Here is a 22,161-nt window from a genome sequence, read left to right as displayed (position 1 = left end):
AGGTGTCTCCATGAATCTCAAGGTTGCTCAAGGTTTCTCCATGAATCTCAAGGTTTCTCAAGGTTTCTCCATGAATCTCAAGGTTTCTCAAGGTTTCTCCATGAATCTCAAGGTTTCTCCATGAATCTCAAGGTTTCTCAAGGTTTCTCCATGAATCTCAAGGTTTCTCAAGGTTTCTCCATGAATCTCAAGGTTTCTCCATGAATCTCAAGGTTTCTCCATGAATCTCAAGGTATCTCCATGAATCTCAAGGTTTCTCCATGAATCTCAAAGCTTCTCAAGGTTTCTCCATGAATCTCAAAGCTTTTCAAGGTTTCTCCATAAATGTCAAGGTTTCTCCATGATTCTCAAGGTTTCTTAAGGTTTCTCCAGTAATCTCAATGTTTCTCAAGGTTTCTCAAGGTTTCTCCACGAATCTCAAGGTTTCTCCATGAATCTCCATGATTTTCAAGGTTTCTCCATGAATCTCAAGTTTTTTCCATGAATCTCAAGGTTTCTCCATGAATCTCAAAGTTTCTCCATGAATCTCAAGGTTTCTCCATGAATCTCAAGGTTTCTCCATTAATCTCAATGTTTCTCCATGAATCTCAAGGTTTCTCCATGAATCTCAAGGTTTCTCCATGAATCTCAAGGTTTCTTCATGAATCTCAAGGTTTCTCCAGTAATCTCAAGGTTTCTCAAGGTTTCTCCATGAATCTCAAGGTTTCTCAAGGTTTCTCCATGAATCTCAAGGTTTCTCAAGGTTTCTCCATGGATCTCAAGGTTTCTCAAGGTTTCTCCATGAGTTTCAAGGTTTCTCAAGGTTTCTCCATGAATCTCAAGGTTTCTCAAGGTTTCTCCATGAATCTCAAGGTTTCTCCATGAATCTCAAGGTTTCTCAAGGTTTCTCCATGAATCTCAAGGTTTCTCCATGAATATCAAGGTTTCTCAAGGTTTCTCCAGGAATCTCAAGGTTTCTCCATGGATCTCAATGTTTCTCCATGAATCTCAAGGTTTATCCACGAATCTCAATTTTTCTCCATGAATCTCAAGGATTCTCCATGAATCTCAAGGTTTCTCAAGGTTTCTTTATGAATCTCAAGGTTTCTCCATGAATCTCAAGGTTTCTCCATAAATCTCAAGGTTTCTTCATGGTTTCTTCATGATTCAAAAGGTTGTTGACGGTTAATATATGCTATCATTACAATTAGGAAGATAAATATTTGCATATGTATTAGGGTATTATTTGCATAAATGGTACAAGTTCTATGCTCCCGTAACCGAAACTGGGTCATAATTTGCCCCCCTCCCCAGATGGTTTTGTAGCAAAGCGCAGGGCAACAAACTTGGACTGCTGTACGATTCTGTCGGAGTACTGTAGCCCCGTCGTTGTGAACCACACAACATGACTTCATTTTCGGAGAGTGCCTTGGAAAGGAAGCTTTCCGAGCTGAGCAACTCTCAGCAGAGCATCCAGACTCTGTCTCTGTGGCTGATCCACCACAGGAAACACCACAAACTCATCGTGCAAACATGGCAGGCCGAGCTGCACAAAGGTGAGATATCGTATCATCTGCTGTACAAGGGAATTGTATGAGAAAAGAAATGAATAGTAAACGACTTAAGATGGAATAGTACATGAGACATAAGTCAGATTATAACCATTGAAATCTGATGTTCAGCTTTCCATATGGGGGTGTGGTTGGGGGGTTCCTCTGCTGAGTCTTTGTTTTGTTCGCTGCCATGCTGCAAATCATGATCGCACCAAATTTGTAGTTGGGTTTGGTCTGAAACTTCACCCTTTATAGTTGATATACATATTCAATTGTCTCAGTTTTGAGTTATTGTTGCACATTGCTGTGCAGATACTATGTGAAGGTCCTATAAATTTATGAATGGCAAATTTTAGCAAACATAAACAAATACTGTGTTGCAATATTATCAATATCTTGTTTATTACAATCCCTGTTTTAGTGTTTTTGCAATCTATGCTTTGTTAGAATTAATATTGCTAAAGTGGACATTAGGGCCCCCTCATGGGGATCAAAGTTGTCAGCTGCAGCTGTTGTCCAGCTCTAATGTTATTGTTACTGTTGGCCTCATGGACTGTGAAACCTCAAACCATTTCCCAAATCCTCACCCCATTTCCACAATGCAATGTGGGTACATGTTAACTGTTTGTAGGTTCTCTGGTCAGATTTGTCCTTCTCTTTTATCTTCTTCTTCTGTAATGTCCGCATTAATATTGCTGACATGTATCGGGTCAACCGACTGTAAGGTTTTGGACCATCACACACTGGGGCATGCCCCTACTCTTTTCGAAAGGTGTGATGGATTGTTTTATGTGTGTGGGGTATGACTCTCCCCAAACACGGGACCTCCATGTAATGTCCTATCCAAGGGACGTCCCTAACCTAGGCTCAATTACACCTGGGTGAAGCGTGTTAAGTGCCTTTCCCAAGGGCACAAGATTGGTGACGTGGTAGGGTTTGAACTCGGGATCCCTTGGTTCAGAGCCGAACGCTCTGCTGTTGCACCACATGACCCCACTTCCATGGTCATTGTGATTATTCTCTTCATCCATTCTCACTTTCATTCCAGCCAAACCTGGCAGGAAGCTGACGTTCATGTACCTGGCCAACGATGTCATACAGAACAGTAAGAAGAAGGGACCGGAGTTCACAAAGGAGTTCACCAACGTTCTGGTTCGAGCATTCCAACATGTAGCAAGGTATACGTAAGTCTGCAAACATGTCTTGCAACGGGCATGCTTTCATTATTTTGTTTTTGTTTGCTTTTCTGTTTCTTTTTGCAATTTTGCAGATGTTTAGAATTTGCATAGAATAAGAATATCACATAGTTGAATTCGTAAGAAAATTGTCTTCATGCAAGCTCCAATTGCATGAAATTATTATCATTCCTCTTGCCCATATCCATATATGGAGTTTGATGCCACACCCTTTCTTTTGACCAATCACCATGCAGAGGGAATACTGTCTTGACCTCTCTATTTTATCAAGGAGGTTAAATATACATTTAACCTCCTTGATTTTATCAACGTTGTTGTGTTTATGTGTGAATAAATATCTGCATCCGTATTGCCAGTTTAACCTCCCTTTGGCGCAACACACCAGCTTTGAGTTTGAATGCACGCACTTTGAATTAATGTTACATTGATCGACCTGTAGCACCAATTTAGACCCCTGCACATCTATCTCTAGGTGTTGTTTATAGCTTTCTAGTATCAGAGTCCTTTATTGTTGATAGATATATTTTATGTTTACAAGCTTATAACTTGTCATATTTTGTAGTAGATCATGACTTTCTGTTGTATTTTGTAATTCCAGTTCAACAGATGACGATACAGTAAAACGGCTGGAAAGAATAGTAGACATCTGGAAGGAGAGAGCTGTATATGATGCTGATTATGTAGACCAACTCAAACGAGGACTCCGTAAGTATTGTTTGTATATAGATACATTTAGCAGTTCCATGTAAGTCTGGTAGATGCAGATCAGAATTTATGATTATTTTATTTGTTGGTACATGCATATAATGATGTATGCACAATAGGGATGTATACCTAAACGTCAGATACCAGTGCAGAGGTTTAGGTACAGGTCAGGACTGGTATAATTGATTAGGTCCAATACCATCCAAAATACCAAAACGCTTGTGTACCAGTACTGGATCATTTAAGTCTCGCTGGAATGACTGGTCAGGGGAAGGCAACTTTGACAGATAGATTCACAAAGGAAATGACCAAAGCAGTCTCTAAAATTTTTGTAGGAATATGCCTTTTGCTAACACATACAGATGTGTGTTTTATATGTTTATAAACCATGAAATAAAACAATATGCTTTCAATCATTTCAGACAAGCGATCAGGAAACGAAGACAAACGATCGCCTGTGAAGAAAAAGAAGGTGGAGCCTGTCGTTCTACTGGAGGAGGAAGAGGAAGAAGAAGAGGGATCTCCAAGGGAACCTCCTGAAGTAAGAAGTCTTGAACCTAGTCTCCAAGCAGATGTCAGGAGGAAAGATTTTAGTTCAAAAGAAGGTTGTGTGTAAGAAGAATAAGGCAACCAGAATATGTTATGACCTTCTCTCCCAACATCTGTAAGCCATTTGAAAAACTACATGAAGAGCATGATGCTTCACCTTTTCATTTATTTATTTGAAATAATTCAAGTGAGTCTATGGAATAGCCAGACAATATTACAATCTTTCCTTCTAACATCTGCTTTGAGACTGCGTCACCTAACACCTGCTTTGAGCTGTGTGTATAGCAAATAGTACACAAAATGCACCATGCTTCACCTCAAAAGAAAATGACTGCTTTACTTACTGTTTTATATGTGTTGTTCTGCTCATTTAAAGCATAAAAAAACCCAATGAGTACATTGTGTAGAATTTGTACCAATTCATGGTCCTGCAAGACTTACGCATGCCAACAGTGGCATCGTGTGGCACAATCGGTAGAGTGTTTCGCCCGGAACTGAGAGGTCCCGGGTTCGAAACCCCGATATGCCCCGATGTTGTGCCCTTGGGAAAGGCACTTTACACAACTTTCCTCACTCCACCCAGGTGTGAATGGGTACCTGACTTCGGTTGGGGAAGGTCGTATTGAGGTCACCTGCTGGCGCCGAATGGCAGCCGCCCAGACCCTGGCGACAGTTCCACAAAGTGCAAGTGTGGAGCAAATATGTATCTGTTCTGTATTATATGATTGTAAACCCTGCAGCAATTCAGCACTGGCTGCCAGTGCACGGGTAATTTCTGACCAATAAACCATTATTACTGTTATGTTAGCCTGAGGAACTGATGAAGGCTCTGATGGAGCTGGAACACTCGGCCTCCAGTGACGCTGCAGTGAGAGAGAAGATCGCAAACCTCCCGCCTGAAGTACAGGACGTCTCCATGTTGGAGAAAATACAAGGTTGTTCAGAAGTTGGTCTTCTCATAGTCTAAGAATTAATGTGTTAAATCTTCCAAATGATGTGAAATAGTATTCTTGACTTGTTTTTGAAATGTGGTTAGCCACAGTTGGTCTTTTCATACTAGAATTAACTTGTTAGATTCCTGTCTCTGTGCACCCTTTAGTTACTTTCACCCAAAATGTACATTCTAACCTGTACCATAATGATGAAAGTAATCATGCTAACACTTGGTACAAACATAGTCTCAATGAAAAGCGTAGAAAATTCCAAATGACTTGCTCATTTGTGGAGGGGAAGTATCTGGTGTATTGTCTGCCAAGTTTTTAGCCTTTCCAGTCATATTTGATTCTTCTAATAGGGTGGCGTCTGTGTGGCATAACGGTTAGACTTCTTCACTTATTTCTTTGAGTTTGCAGATGAAACAACCACAGAAGAACAATTGAAGACATTGCATATGTTCAAAGTGTTTAAATAGAAAAATGTACTGTAATTATAATCTTCATTCCATTGATTTTATCATATATTGTTCTAACGAGCCCGGACATAATTCTTAAGAAACAATCATATATTTCATTTTCTATTACTAAGAGCTTGCTGCTTTTCTATTTCTTTCCTTTCCATAGCAGACCGAGATTCTGCAGAGAAGTTGTCTAAGATGGTAGACGAGGCATGCATGCTGCTGGCGGAGTACAACGGGAGACTGGCGGCCGAGCTGGAGGACAGGAAACACGTGTCCAGGATGCTCAAGGACTTTGTAGCTGTTCAAAAGGAGAAACTAGCGCAGTCAGAGGAAATGTTGTCCGTGAGTATACAGGCCTTGAAATCAACTTTTGTCTCTTTGTTACAGAAATGTCCCAAAAGAAATTCCAACTGTCCCGAAGTGAGCTTGAATTGTTCAATACTTTTTTTAAAGAATGACCTTTGCCACATAAACGGTATCTTTCAGTTTACGTAGCAACGCAGTGGAAATAGTTTTGGGTGTGATGAGTTTGTGAAAACATCAATCTTTACATTGCCACAAGCATTTGAAGATTCACTGTGTATTGATTTAGTCACAGTGGGGCAGTCAGAAGTTCTTTACCAAACAGTTGGATACCTGACTTTGGTTGGGGAAGGTCATATTGAGGTCACCTGCTGGCGCCAAATGGCAGCCACCCAGACCCTTGTGACAGTTCCACAATGTGCAAGTGTGGAGCAAGTATGTATCTGTTTTGTATTATGTGATTGTAAACCCTGCAGCAATTCAGCACTGGCTGCCATTGCATGGGTAATTTCTGACCAATAAAAAAACAAAAACAATAAAAAACCCTTACTTTCTGGATGGCAGCCTTGTTAGCTTCAGTTTGCTTTCACTCAGTAGCATGCGCATGCGTAGTCTAGAGGTTAGCATAGTCTAGAGGTGACCAAGAGGTTGTTATTTCGAATCCTGGCTGTTGTGCTCACCCGACATGCACACTTCTTTCTTTCCAGGAGTACAAGTCCAAGTTGGCTAAGGTGACGAGTGTGAGGAAAGAATTGAAGTCCCACCTGCAGAACCTGCCTGACCTGACACTCCTGCCCGACGTGACAGGGGGCCTCGCACCGCTGCCGTCTGCTGGGGACCTCTTCTCTTCAGAATGAACTCAAATACTGTCAGATCTACCCAAGAGAAATGCTCTGGGGACCTTCTGGATCGAAGTTGAACTGTAATTTCTGACACAAAAAATTGGACTTACCCAAATTTTTGACTGTCAAATCTGCCTAAGACCACTCTGGGGACCTTGTGGGTCAAAGTCAAATTGTAATTTCCAACACAAAAAAATTGGACTCACCTAATTTTTTTAATGATCAACTCCAGTCTTTGTCAAGGAATGGGCAATCCATTACATATGCATGTACTTCTGTAACATCCCATTATGCAGCTGGAACGTATGACTTGGTGAAATGTGGATCATAAGTTGCAGAAAGTCTATGGCGCATCCCGTCTCTGTTGAGGGATGGTTGTTAAGCCCTGGTGTATTTTGTGTTGGAAATTACAGTTCATTGATCAAGAATGACTTCTACCAACACAGATGAACTTTTCAAGTGAATACTCTTGGGGACCGATAAGATCTGGTCCATTTGGATAGGTGGTCACTACAGACAGGATTCTCAATGCTTGTGTCAATGGGAAAAATTTATCTAAGGGACCACCAAAAAGTGGTCACATTGGCCAGGTGGTCCTTATGTAGAGGTGGTCACTTGTACAGGTTTGACTGTACTGTAAAACTTGACACTTCCATGGTGGTTTTATTTTTTGCATTTGTTGAGGTAAATTCATGACAGCATTTCCAATGTATTACTACTGTACTATATATAGAATTGTTTCAACTGCAAATTTAAAAGACAGCATAAACCTCCTTCTCTTCCGCAAAATAAAACCACTCTGAAAGTAACTGAATTTATAGTTTACGACAATAAAGACTTCTTCTTGCTGCTGACGAAAACTCAGACTGGATATGTTACATTGATTTTAGTTGTCAAGGAGAGAATACTGTAAATGGGAAAATGATAGTGGGGATTTAATTTTGCTGTAGAGAGAATATGGAGCTTTTGTTGCAAGTGATTATTATATCATAATGTGTAACACTAGATCATGATCAGAAAGTGATGCCGGTATGTAAAGTACAATATAATCAGTGGTGATATTAGGTTAGTAAGTTAACTTGGTTAGCTCAAACTTGCAGTCCTAGTTTCCACACCTTAATTGTAGCTAACAAAGGGTCAAAGTTAGCCTAACTATCACACATTCAGATTTTTTTCAAATAGCAGTTACTGAAGCAACTGGATATGATTTTGGAAAATCTGTTACTCAAGCAACTGGATTTGATTTTCCAAATTTATATCCAGTTGCTTTCAACAAGTATCTGCTATTTGGTATATCTTATTACTAGGATGTCTAACCTTCATCTACATTCAGATTATTGCTTATCCTTGAAATATCATGTTGTATAGAACACTCACATGACATGTGTTTCGCAGTATGACAAAACTATATAAATACCTAGCGTATAGTCTGTGTTGAGAAGAGATTCCATAGCAATCAAACTACATGTATTAGCAGTGTTGTAAACGTCGAGTCTACAAGTTCTGGAACTACGCAGAATGCTCTGATGTCCTTATGTAAAATAAATGAGTACCAAAAACAGGAGAGCAGCTAACATTGCCATTACAATGGTTGTACCAAGGAGGTAACCTTCTTGGTTGTACTGTTCTTCACAAGAAAAGAGGATAAAATCCTTGTTATCGAGCTAGTGTTTCTTTGTGTGCAGTCCCTGTTTAGATGAACACTTGATATCCATTACATAGTTGAAGTATTGACTTATTCACTGTGTTAGATCCTTGCTACATGAACTCACCAAATCAGGTAACTACATGGAACATTGATTCAGAATATTGCCGGTTCCATACAGACACTGGTACAATTCTGTGGAAGTATCTGATTTTATTACTCGATGGAAAAATGACATCTTCATTTAATGACTCCTAGACCTGCAGAAGATTTTTGACAGTTTGAAGAATACCTTCATGAGATTGAAGCCTTCGTGTTTGTTAACCAAATGGTAGAAGAAAACAGGTGTACCTTGGTTTACTATACCCCAGGTTGGAATGTATCTGGGTATATTCTGGCCAGGGATACATTCTGGCCTGTTACACCTGTACAATGCAACAAGGGCACTGGAACATTTGCTTGTTTCTTCTACTTGAGAAAATAGATCTGTTTCCATTTTTTAAAGGACCTTTTTCACAGAACCTTGAACGAGGACATCTGTGATGTCATCTCGGGAGACAATGAGTCCTTCTGCACCACTCAGTCCGGTCTTCTATTAGCGATCTCAGCTCTGTTGTTGAAATGTCACTGAGCCCAGCATCCAGCATTTCACAGAAATACAATGAAAATAAAGCTTTGGGATATGTAACATTATAGGTTACAAACGTGATGATGTTATATATTTGTGATTGATGATTGACAAGTAGTTTGAGACACTACTGTGTGGGTATGTACATTGTAGGGGTGGTACTGGTCTGACTCATTAATGATAATACAGCTCAGGTCTGAACCCAAGCTGCTTAGTCATCTGCTTTTATTTAGGTATCAAGGGTGTTTGTCCCAATTGAATATTATTAAACTGTTACATAGAAATGGAAGAATAGGCAACATTAACTTTGATACAGCTTCTTTACTTTTGTTTTTGTGTTGGATCAAACCACAGTGATTGTTCTGGTCCAAGGAGGATTAAGTTTTTTTGTGTATAGGTCCAAAGTGGTTTTCTGGTTTACCCTTAGTATACTCTTTAAAAAGTACTGTATGCTGTTTCACACAAAATGCTCTGCAATGCACTTTGGACATTGTGGTGGTCTAGGTGATGGTCTAGGTGAAATAATGTTGGAAAGTGTCTGTACATTCGCTGTAGAGAGTTTATTCAAATCATTTCTCTAGAATTGAAGCATTGGTGTGAATACCAAAGCTTCAGCCCTGTATGATCTTTTTTTTCATATTGAATTTGCCAAAATCAGGTATTGATTGATGCAACGTCAACATTTATTTATTTATTCCGTGTGAATATTCCTTGTTTTCTAGTATTTTGATTTGTGATTTATTACATGTTTCTGTAAATCTTTGAATTGTAGCATCAGGTAGTACAGTAGTACCAGTACAATATAAGATTGAACATACGCCAGCAGTGAGGCCTCGAATCTCGTTTCTTCATTTAGCATGCGCAGGATTACTGTATTGAAATAAGTCAACATGCGACTTCAAATTTCATATCCTTTCTGTGACTAGACAAATTATCAGGACCAGAATTAGATTGTGTTAAGTTAGGCTTAGTGCACCCTCCTTAAAGCAGGACCCCTATCGCCCGATTCGTCGTTGCCTCGCTTCCCTACGCGAGCGAGCTAACGACAAATCGAGCGATAGGGGTCCTGCTTTAAGGAGGGTGGGCTTAGTGTTGTGGAAAGGGATATAGGGCAATGATCTTTTTTAACGTAAACAACCATTACCAAATTGTGTACGCAACACGAAGCCATGAGTATGAAGCAAATGTTGTATGACAAGGGTTTAATTTTGTGGGTCTGTGTATAAAGATATTCTGTAACATACTAGTAGATATTCAGTATAGAAGCCGATTGGTCGCATACAAAATATTCCACTACCATGTGTTACATGTACAGGTATGTGCCTGCTAGTGAATAAAAATTTACATTGTATGACATGAGATATGGCATCCTTGTTGTGAGTTAACATAGATTTTAGTATCGCTGTGATTTTTTCATCATTATCAATGAAGAAGTTGTTGGTTTTATAAACCTGACATTTCTCTGCAGTACCAGAGACAGCCACTAGGAGCCCATAATTGAAGCTGTCTGTTTTCTCAACACGCACCCATTTTCCCATCACTGTTCACAAGGAAGTTGAATTGTATGTTTCACGATAAAAAATTGCCAGCAAGAATCTAAATTGAATAAAACTATAACAACAGAGAATGTTGTCCTCATTTTCTTTATTGCACATAATCTAAGATTACCGGTAAGTTATCATTTATTCATAACTAAATAAAATAATTTCATAAATTGTATCTTGTTTTCTTATACATGTGTATCAGTATCATAAGAAATACATTGAACAGAAAATACAATATACTGAACAGAAATAATAAAAAGGTATCATTTTAGATTTCACCATGTTCAGCTGAACTGCACTTCAGTCACAATACAGTCTGTTTATCTTACATGGTATACTGGTCAAAAGAAAGAAATGTACAAGCACACAATATTAGCATATTTTGCTACTTTACAACTCAGGTAATGCAAGGAGTATATACATGCACAAGTTAAAAACTCTTTTCTTCAATGAAAAAACAAAACAACAAGCAATGACAGTTACAGTAGCCTTTCAAATGAAATGTGACTGGAAGTTGCTAGGCTACAATGCACAATGTATTCATTGGTACCTCATATTGCAGTGAACTATATACAACTTGTGATTGACATTGAATCCATAGCACACACCATAGTGCCTAAAGGGCAAAAGTATGAGTTCTACTTATTCCATTGAGAGTCAGATACTTTTACAAATTTACATACTTTCTGGCGAAGCTGCTCTAAAAGAGCACCATATGCATAATTTGCACTGAAAAAACCCCTCACTATTTCACTAACAAATATGTACATGTCTTCACTGAATTTATTCACCTTTTTGATTTACCATGGAATAAGCAGCATGGGCAAAAAGTATACAATAAACGTGACATTTTAATAGATATTCTACAATGGTAAGTTATCATAAGCTGTCTCTTTACTATTATTTTATATTGATTACAAATTAAAAGTTGCACGTGGTTCCAAAAAAACAAGGCTCTTAATGGTACTTTTAAAAAGCTTCATTTCTATACTATAGCAACAGATATTGTAATCTATCATTCTACATTGTAGAGGGATATGTAACCATGGTTACAGTGCCTCAAAGTGAAAGTGATGAGCTTCTTGTCTTCTCTCCTTCTGGTCAGATCTCTGCAGGGACAGCAATGAACAATATCAGACCAAAACTCACACAACACACTTCGGTTCTCTTACAATAAAAGCACTCATACTCTGGTACTACCGATATGTGTTTAACTCTATGTGGTATTCACTCATACTATGGTACTAACTGTGGTACTTACTGGTACTACATATATGGTACTCACTGGTACAACATATATGGTACTCACTGGTACAACATATATGGTACTCACTGGTACAACATATATGGTACTCACTGGTACAACATATATGGTACTCACAGGTACAACATAAATGGTACTCACTGGTACAACATATATGGTACTCACTGGTACAACATATATGGTACTCACTTGTACAACATATATGGTACTCACAGGTACTATAGTACTCTTTGATACTATATTGGTACTCACTGGTACTAAAATGGTTCTTACTGTGGTACTAACTGTTACAGCTTTGTTCAGTAAATCATAATGTACTATGTGTGCCCACTACAAACTATATACACATGTACACATAGCAAACTTCTCCACAACCACGAAATTACGTCCCTGCAAACTTAAACTTTAAAAAAAGATTTTACAGAATATATTCTTTAAACATGGGGGTACACTTTGCTTACCCTCTCCTTCCAGTGCAGTCCTCCCACAATCCCTGCTATGAACATACAGGTCCCCAACAGTGCACCAGCTGTCAGCAGGGCCTGCTGTCCTGGGGTCACCAGTAACTTGTTCAACCACCTATACACAAATAAACAGGAGACATTATGATTCAGGGTAGGCATTAATGGGTAAATCAAAAGTACCCTGACTCTGTTAAAGCATAACACAACAGCTTCATTGTCCATAGCATTGATGCAGTGTTCCTAATTAACCTTTAGCATACTATGGGGGGCTCTGCATCGATCAGTCTCACTGGCAGTTCAGCAAGTTGTTAAATAAAGGGACAATCTACAGACCGACCGACAGTTTCACTTTTACCATGAAAGAATATTCCTTGGGGTGAACATTGTCTATAGAGAAATTTGAAGTAAGTAAGACTAGAAGTAGGAAACATGGGTTATATTTAGCTTTTGCTGATGGAACAGAAAAGCATGCATTGTATAGTTCATGTAGTCTATTTGAGACTTTTAGCTTGGTTAGTTGCTGAAATTCATCCTTACTGTTCTGGTTGGTCCATGGGTTGAGGGATGATGATGAGTTGAGAGTTGGGGATGATGGAGGTCCATCGTCGTACACGTGCTTCCTGGAACAATTGTAGCAAAACAACAACATCAACATCATCATCATTATCATCATCATCGTCATCATAATTGTCATCATTATCATCATCACTATGGGCATCTAGCAAAACAATGGGTCAGAACTGTACAACACACAAACACTGATGTTAAGTATAAACTATTATGAACATCACTTTTTGTTACACAAAATTTTGCAGTATACTCAAGAAGCGTGTAACACTGATTAGTTTCAATATCTATTACCACTTTCCACCCTTCTTTAAGTATTTTGCATATCCCAAACCTCCCATTAGTATCCCATCCCAACAATTTTGATATGCAATGCCTAAATTTTCACCAATTTGTTACTTCTTTGTACAATGTGTTGACATCGCTAGATGTTCCTGTTGAAGTTCAAGTTCAAATGGATTTATTTTTCTATAAGGCCACACCAATTTATTTTCTTGGTTAACGGAATCAAAAAAATTTATAAAAAATGCTAGATTGGAAAAACAACATGAAAACAGAATCTCAGAGGAATGTTTTTACTTTGGTGCACACAGTTTCAGGGAGTGAACAGGGTCAGGTGAAAGTTTCAGCCTTCTGTTTTCATGATTGTTTTTGCTAAGATTAAAAATAAAAATCCGTTAACCAAGAAATTGAATTAGTGTGGCCTAAGGTGGCTTACTTTGCCAGGTGGTGCAGGTATTTCCACCCAGAGCTCATCCACGAAGTTGGGAGTCCTTCCCAGCCCGAACACGGTGTAGGGCAGCTGTAGGGCCAGGTGGGCCGTCTGACTCAGCTGGGCAGCTGTGAAAACACAACGCAACATCACGCATACTATATATGTAACCTGAAAGATTTGCAAAAGTAGCAAAAGCTGTTTTAAGTCAGTAAGAAGGTGTCCTACACAACACACAAACACTGACGTAAAGCATAAACCATTATGAACGACACTGTTTGTCACACAAAATTTTGGAGTATTCCCAATCAGCATGTAACACTGCCTAGTTTCAATATCTTTTACCACTTTCTGTAAGAAGGTGTATTTGGCTGGCATTAGAGGTACATTTTGTACATGCACAGTGCCTAAAATTTAGCCAAGAAATCAACAAAACATGGAGATACACTATGGGTAAAGAAGTGTTAATAACAGCTGGTCGTTGTTGTTAATAACAAAGGCAATTATTTCTGGACAGTAAACAAGAAAACTTATTAAGCAAATTATGTACATGTCTTGAAGTATCTAATGAGTCTTAGCTCATGGCGGCTTCACCTTTACCTTTTAATGACCCTGAATGCCTCAAAATACTTTTTCCAAAAAGCTGCGGCTGTATGATATGTTGGTGAGTACCTGAGCTTGTCTGTGTGGTCCCATCAGACCCAGTTGTTTTGTACCACACCAGAGGACCTGGCTGGTTCACACCATATGGCTGGGGAAAAAACAGGTAAAGATAGTCCTATAGTCTTTTAGGGACCATAGTGGCAATGATCAAGAGTTGGTATCTACTGTGGCTAGGTATTGGAAGGCGGAGCTTATTCCTCTACTTCTACCGCCTTTTACCTCCCCAACCAAAGTCAGGTACCCATTCTTACATCTGGGTGGACTGGGGAAAGTCGTGTCAAGTGCTTTTCCCAAGGACACAACTACTAGCCAGGATGGCCAGAAATCAAACCCGTGACCTGTTGTGTCTGCTAGCCTAGCCACTTGACCATTGAACACCACAAAAAAACAGAGAGACACATGGTCAGCCGACAACTTACACACTCAGGTAAAAAGACATTAAAGAAACATGCGAAATTTCAACTTTCAGACTCTAAATAAATCTTATCCATTTTCTTCACTATCAGTTCCTAGGCAGATGAGCAAGACTAAATGATGATATTTAAGACCTTGCCTTTTAAATTGGCCTAAATGTACGATGAAATCATTCAGCATTGCACAGTGTACATATTAGGATAATATGGAAAGGAGGTTGCACGAATCAAGAGTGTCTTCTTGCTTTGCACTCACCTTGCCAGACTTGCAGTCAGCAAAACACAGTCCACTCAAGACTGGAAGAGAGGCAAAGATGATGATTTCATATACTGGTTCAGTGGTTGTACATGAACTGAATCAAATGTGACACAAAGCATTCAACGGGTGGGTTAACTTGTATGCCCTGATACATGTTAACTAAAAAAATTGAAAGTGTCTAAAATTATGGAGATATTGCTTAATTCATGAAGTTTGAGTGGCCTTAATTTTGCCGGGTTCGAAGTTCTGCACTGCTGACAGACCTGTATTGTTCACGGTGTTATGATTTTGCAGTGGAGAGGTCACTGCAAAAACTGAAATCATCAAAGTAGTGTGAATATTTCAAAATTTACAGTAAGTCTTGCATGGTCTTGAGTCTTGACTCACCCATAATCTTGAGGAAGCAGACGTCTTCGCTGAAGCTGTTCTCCAGCGCGTGCAGCTGGAAGTCCTTCCCCTGTCCCTGGTCACTCATCAGTACGATGTCCAACACACCCTGAAGAACACAAACACACAAACAAACAAACACGGGTTCATCAAAACAGAAATGATGTTGCTGCTACCTCCTGTACATAACCACATTTTTCATCAAATGATGCACCCAAACTGTATTTGTAAAGTGCTACTTACACAGGACAGAAGAGTAAAGAAATTGCACGGCATGAATGTAAGAAAATCTAAATACATATATTAACCCTGCAAGTGTCAAGCCAGTCAGATTAAAGTTTACATCTGACTGGCCTGACACTTGCAGGGTTAAGTAACCTAATGATAAAGATATTGATTGATTGATTGATTGATTGATTGATTGATTGATTGATTAATTGATCGAAAAGGAGTCTAGATCTAATAATGTTTCAAAAAGATTATCTAAAAGTCAAAAACCTTTGTTTCCCATTTTTTTCAATTATTAATCATTTCATAACATTCTTACCTTTTCAAACAAGTCGAAGAAGGTAGCAACAGTGACGTTTAGTACCCCTGAGATGGGCTGCACTGTGAAGGTTCTCCCCCCAGGTGTGCAGGTGGCAGCATCCTCACATGGACTGTTGATCAGCAGGGCGGCCCTCCTCGCAAGAACCCTGAAAACAGTGGAGAATAAAACAAGAGCTATCTACCACTGAAAAATCACAATCACAACTAGTCCAGGACACGAGATATCAAAATCACTTTGCTGCAGTGCCGTAGAAAGCCACTAGGAGATCCATCCACCTTCAGAAGTTAACATTCACAGGAAAGCTTGTTTTCAATGATGATAATACAATAATACAAAGTAACAATTGAGATATGGTTGACCAAAAGTAAGTCTCAAAACTATTTCTGATAAGATAAGAAATCAGAAACACACACGGACATACAGACACATGCACAGACACACCCAAAACAATACTTCACTCCCTTGATGGTACTCAAAGTAATCAATTCACCAAATGTTTGATTCACCCACTTACTTCTCAGTCTTGACTTGTATAACAACCAGGGCATCAGGGTAGCCGTCCAGGTTGTGGTCCCCCATACGGAGGGTGATGGGCAGGCCACTGACAGTCGGGGGCACAAACCCCCAGGTCAGATCATCCCAGGCAGCTGTCTTCAGCAGGAGAGACCACTACAGGGCAGGAAGTGAAAGTGAAAAAGTGAATTTCAAAGTGATTTCAAACCAGTCTATCTCACTGAAGAGCTTCTACTGGTTTTACTGAGAAGGAAGATGATATCTACAGTTTACATATACTTCGGAAATTCCACTGGCTCTTTTCAACAAGTACGATGAACAGTAGACCATGGTTTAACGTCCCGTCCTAAGGACTGCAACCCTTTCCAGTAGTGTGCATGTTGGGAGAGCAACAACAGTTGGGATTCCCAATTCGTAATTCGTAATTTTGGAACTTGAAAAAAGGCCATGAAAATGAATGTTTTAAAGGTGCAAAGGTTGATATCTGAATGATACAATGCATATGATAATCAATACATAAAAATAAGTGGTAAAGAGAATCATCAACTTTGACAAACAAGTTCATGACTATAGAATTGACCGCTATTGACCTGGTTGTTGAGGTAGGCATAGACAGAACTCGCGTGACAGTCTGCATCCTCACATACAGGCAGGAGGTGGTCCTGTTTACCGTTGCCATCTGATGTACAAATAAAAAAGAATCAAACACATCTGTATCTGTATAGCCAGTGTAACTGCCCTTTTTTCATAACACACCAGCTTTGCATGAACAAGACATTGAGGTGAAATAAAGGCTTTGAATTGTATGAGATTGGATACTGTGGATTCCTCTATTTTCGCAGGGACTTAACGGTAGAACGGGAAAGGAGGTTTTTGCAGTGCTTGAAGAGTTCACTGACACAGTTGAAACAATACAGTCAGTGGTAATACTTTGGAAGCATATATTCAAGATGTCATGACAGTGGAGAGGTCACCACGAAAAACCGCAGAAATAAAATCACTGCAAAACATCGAAAGATTCCTGTCAATTTCACTTCCTACATGCATATGTGTACATACATGTAGTGTGTACATACCTATGTCTGCGAATGCTGACTGCCCTATGTGAGCTATGTTCACCCCTGGAGGTGGATATAGGGGTTGTCCGTCCCAGGTAAATCCTTCATTCTACAGTGGGGAAGAATATCATTATAATCATATATAAAGGCCCAAGTATCTGTATGTGTTAATTCAATACACTCGTTTACTATGAGAATTTGAAGGTACTTTATTTATCTGCAAAATGCTATACCCAAAAATATTGAGATTTAAGAGTACATACATTGAATATAGGAATTCATAATTACATGTTTCATATTGACATTTTTCTATGGCAACAGGACATAACATAGACACACAAAAAAACAATTTTCATCATCATGACATGGCCTTAGTTTTGACTACACTGCAGTAATAAGTAGGACAAACCTGATTCTCCCAAACTTCAAATGAAAATGTGGAGGAAGTCTCATTTCTTGTTGTGAGCAACAGATCTGCCAAATGAAAGACGAAGATGACGTCAATTTCTCACACTTCAACTATCTTTGGTTGGATTACCCGGTAGCAACAATCATTATATGGAAGACTACAGTTGTTAGAAGCTATCTAGCATATTGGTGACATACTCTACAATAGTTCTACAAAAAAAACAATTTTGTGCTTTGTAAATGATAACAATCAGTGTCCTTATTAAATGTGAAACTTGATCTAATTCCCATGTACCTGGGAGGTGGTTGTTTCCCACGAGGTCCAGGAAAGCGTTGGAGTGTGGCCGTCTGAGCGGCAGGAACTGGGTGTCGTTGTGTCCGTCTAACGGCTGGCAGCTCACATTTCCTTCATTTCTAATAAAAAAGACCACAAGAAAATTTACTCAAATACATGACTGAAGACTATTTATTAGATGCTCTGCTTTTTTAGTATGCTTGGGTCACCTTTTACCACATCAGCGTGAATGAATGCACAGAGACCTAATAGCATAGCACACTGCCACTGTATGCTGTTGGGGCATGACTTACTTGACTTATGTCGAGTGTCAGACATCCTCCGCCACTCGAACCACTCTGGGCATAAGAATTTCTTTTTTTTCAGTACCTGTTAGTGGTGGATACCGGTTCGGCTTAATAAGGTTTAAGTCCAAGTTCAGGTCCAGAGATTTAGGTTCAGGTCCAGACCTGAACCTGGACCTGATCCTGTCCAGTTGATGTTTTGTTTTATTAGACTAATATTAAGCATAGAGAATTCATACTGACATGCACAACTATAAAAGTTCTTGGGGAGAAGACTTTTAAGATAAACCAGTGATATTTGAATATTGCACTTGTTTTAAATGTCTTTTTTGTCAGAGGGGAGACTCAAAACACTTTTTATCAAACAAAATAGAGAAATATATTTCTACTTTGTTCAGTTTTTTTTGGACTCAGGTTTTGGCTTTAGGTTTTTTGGACTCGGTTCTTGGATGTTATAAAGGTCCGAATCAGGTCCAGCGAACCGGTATCACCCCTAGTACCTGTACATGTATTTGCATTACATGATGTAGAATGATTCTCTTACCTGTCTAGGATTTCACAAAATACGCGATGCCCCTCTATGGTCTCTCCAAAGATGTCTGGAATCATGTTGCCATTGGAGCTGGTGGAAAACATTAATGAGGCATAATGACATAAATGACAAGGTTTTGAAGAGACTATCACAAGAACTTAGACTTCAACTTCAACAATTTTGTGTGAATGTGTATCAAGAAAAAATAATCCTCACTTATCTCTTCTATTGCCATACTTTTGATGTTTTTGTAGAAAATGATTTTAAGAAATAAACATATTCCAACATTTACAGATGTGCTTTTATTACCAAATAAATAGTATAGCTTTGATACAGATACAATGTACTCACTCCATCACCAAGGGCTCATCTGTAAAGGACACTGGGAGGGTGACAGAGGGACCTGAAAAAAAGATATCTGAGTTATGGAAGCACAAAAACCTGTACATGCATCAAATATGTCAGACTCTATCTTCTCTTAGGGGGGACTTATGTAAGGTTTGTTATTACCAGGTGGAATTCTAAAAACTTCACAACTTTTTGAGGTAAAACAGAGCAAAAATATCAAATTGTTTTATCCAGTTGGTAAATCACTGGATAAGAGTTACTACCTGTTAATATTGCCCCAAGAAAGGTGACAGTCACCAAAACGTCAGCAGGTGGTTATATACTAGTACTGGTTGTGTATTGAGATCGAAATGTGTTGAATAGAGGTGGAATCAGTCACCTATTGATTTTGTGGTCCCCCAGAAGATGTGCACCACGGTTGCCATGGCGTTGCCGGGCGCGGTTGTCACCAGGATGTCCATCTGTGAGTCTCCGTCATAGTCACCTGGTACAACACCTGTCATGGTCTCATTCCTGCACAACACAAGAAATCTCATCAACTAAAAGAGACAACAACGCACCTCTATTGAGGCTGTTCTATTGGATAAAAGTGAATTGCAGCTTGCAATAGACCAATTCTGACTGTCCAGCACAATTAGCAGTTTGACCTATGAGAGAGTAGCTGCATGTCCGTCAAATATTTGCATTTTTATGTTTTTATTTTGCATCTCTACGTTTTGATGGAGGTGGGTGGGGCTATAGAGTAGTGAAGATCCATACAGCCAGGTAGGAAGATCTCTTAGGATGGTTTTGTCACGTGTGCACCGAGACATACCCCTATTCTTTAAATAACAATGTCTTTAAAAAAGTTATGCTCTTCAAATAGCAGACGTTTAAAATCTGAGGCTCGCCATCAATGCAATCCAGTTCAAAGGATAAATGCAGCACCTACCAGAATGTGCCTTTTGGGGGCTTCAAATGAAGAACATGATTTCTGATGGAAACTCACATGTCCAGCTGCATTCGTCTGTCCTTTTTGAAGTACTGAGGATGCTTGTCTCCCATTAATAAGATATCCAGGTGCCGCCCTAGAAAAAAGGAAAAAAATATATGCATTTTAATTCTAACGAACACTTCTTTATACCATATTGCAAATTCAATCATTTTCATGAACTCAATTTTGTGGTTGGAGGAAAAAGAAGGTTTTTGCTGAGTTTTAAGTATATGACTGAAACAGTTCAAACAAGAGTTCCGCGACCTCATATCTCCATGAACAAGTCTATTTATGCAAATGACTTACACATTTACATAATATATGCTTTATCATAAACACCTTTATCTTACTTAAACATGTTGCAATATTGACAGTCCTATAATTTTCAAATTTGATGAATTTCGGTGTTTTTGCATTAATTATGCAAATCAGGAATTTATTTGCATAATTGGTTTCCTGCATAATTGGTATCTGTTGATGCTCCACTTTCCATAAAGTACATATGTTACATGTATTTGAGTCTTATAATGGAAAACACAGCAAATATAGATTTCCCTCATTATCTATGCAAATTAAGTCCCAATTAGCATAATTTGCACTTCATTGTGTATATCTCTGTCTAAGCTACCTGCATACTAAATATCATGGAAATCCGTTGTTCCTTTGTTCAGTTATACTCCTTAGAAGATTTTCACAATAACGCCCCTGCAGTTCCAGAGCAAGCTGCTAGGGGGCCCAAACCTACACCACTTCTTAATTACATCACAAGCTATCTCCCACCCAAAAATCAAAACCACAGCACGTCCAGGTCAAAAGATACAAAAATTGAAGTTCTGCTGCAGTACCAAGGTCACATACCAGGGGGCCCAAAATCGACCCTGACCTTCGGCTTCACAACACCCGCCCACATACCAAATATCATTGTAATCCATCAAGAGGTTCTCGAGTTATGCTGACTACAAGAGTCCGGAAACACAAACACACACACACACACAGACACGCCAAAAACAATATCTCCATTTTTCATGGAGATAATGAACGATGGAATGCAATACAATGGAAATGCATAATCGCAGTGTTATGATTTTCACGATACAACTTGGATGTCACTGCAAAAAGTATTTCACCAATTACAGTAGCCTTATCAAGCTCATATTGTCATAACACCAGTTTATTGACAGCTATCTAGTTACCCAATTGCAAAGCACATTATTACATGTACAATGGCACATTACGGTCATCCTATATATATATTCGAGTATAGGCTCACCCTGGTTGGTTAACACAAACAGGTCCGTTTGTTTGTCCGAGTTGAAGTCACCGACAGCAGCTATGGTTCCGTGGTTCAGGTGGCTGGGGAAGACGGTCTCTGTGACGTCTGTCAGTCCGCAACAACATTGTAGGAACACGTTGGACAAGACGAGCAGAAACGCGCAAAGTTGTGAGGAGAACATCTCTTCTCTTGGGTGGTGGTGGCTCCGGGGAACAACAGCAACTTCCCTACATTCGCTTCACCTATTAATGAAACAATTATTCATCTGCATGTCTTAATTCTCTGATTACCAGGCCCATTAGGATCATCACAGACGTTGAGCGACGTTCAAAAATGAAATCATGGGAAAAAGAATCGGTGCAAGGAAATAGAGAGGTCCAACCTTTGACCTGTGTAGCCTACGCCACTATGTTTAAAGGGGTGAATGAGAATGTTTTATTTTGTTGGTAGCTAGTACTTCGAGTAAAATAACTCATATAATTTAGCCCCAAACAACAATTTGATACATGATATTTGTAGGAGAAGAAGAAAAAATTTGTATTAAGTCGCCTCAGCTAAATATTACACGATGATGTCACCCTCCCATGATCATGATACATGTCCAAACATGGGTTGGAGGGAAACTAGCAGATTATTTAAACCGTAGATACCAGGACTCCCCTCTACTTTGACTAAGGCCACACCAATTTAATTTGTTGCTTCTAGGATTTTTTCAGAAAAAAATTGGAGCGACAGGGCGAAAAAAATGATATATTTTTTTTGCAAATAGTCTGGGGTGAAGATAATGGTTTACATAACATAAAGACTAAGACTTATTCAAATTTCAGCTTTGTATGGCTCATTTTATGCAATACACCC

General features: G+C 39.1%; 2 protein-coding genes across 5 annotated transcripts; one reads left to right on the top strand and one right to left on the bottom strand.

Moving 5' to 3' along the window:
* The first annotated feature begins 1,263 nt into the window (after positions 1–1,263).
* On the top strand, positions 1,264–8,190 carry LOC136438910 (regulation of nuclear pre-mRNA domain-containing protein 1B-like). 4 transcript variants are annotated; one of them, XM_066433938.1, is made up of 7 exons: positions 1,264–1,535; positions 2,581–2,710; positions 3,327–3,433; positions 3,856–3,974; positions 4,791–4,917; positions 5,545–5,720; positions 6,389–8,190. In XM_066433938.1, exons 1-7 carry the CDS (start codon positions 1,385–1,387, stop codon positions 6,536–6,538), a joined length of 960 nt encoding a protein of 319 aa, XP_066290035.1. In that variant the 5' UTR covers positions 1,264–1,384; the 3' UTR covers positions 6,539–8,190. The 4 variants fall into 4 exon arrangements, with proteins under 4 accessions (XP_066290035.1, XP_066290034.1, XP_066290033.1 ...); XM_066433937.1 differs by having other exon boundaries at positions 5,542–5,720; XM_066433936.1 differs by having other exon boundaries at positions 2,581–2,716.
* A 2,233-nt stretch (positions 8,191–10,423) lies between these two features.
* LOC136438907 (T-cell immunomodulatory protein-like) lies at positions 10,424–21,783 on the bottom strand. Its single transcript, XM_066433932.1, has 18 exons — positions 21,301–21,783; positions 20,046–20,124; positions 19,437–19,570; positions 19,061–19,112; positions 18,722–18,799; positions 17,894–18,012; positions 17,600–17,664; positions 17,209–17,299; positions 16,723–16,811; positions 16,134–16,288; positions 15,617–15,764; positions 15,070–15,178; positions 14,680–14,720; positions 14,020–14,098; positions 13,354–13,475; positions 12,606–12,688; positions 12,066–12,183; positions 10,424–11,449 (listed from the first exon to the last, which is right to left on the bottom strand). The coding sequence occupies exons 1-18, from the start codon at positions 21,482–21,484 to the stop codon at positions 11,390–11,392; spliced, it is 1,806 nt and encodes a 601-aa protein (XP_066290029.1). The 5' UTR covers positions 21,485–21,783; the 3' UTR covers positions 10,424–11,389.
* Positions 21,784–22,161: the final 378 nt, after the last annotated feature.

Source organism: Branchiostoma lanceolatum, chromosome 7, assembly GCF_035083965.1.
Source record: "Branchiostoma lanceolatum isolate klBraLanc5 chromosome 7, klBraLanc5.hap2, whole genome shotgun sequence".
Classification (NCBI taxonomy): Eukaryota; Metazoa; Chordata; class Leptocardii; order Amphioxiformes; family Branchiostomatidae; genus Branchiostoma; species Branchiostoma lanceolatum.
This window is presented reverse-complemented; position numbering and strand designations above follow the sequence as displayed.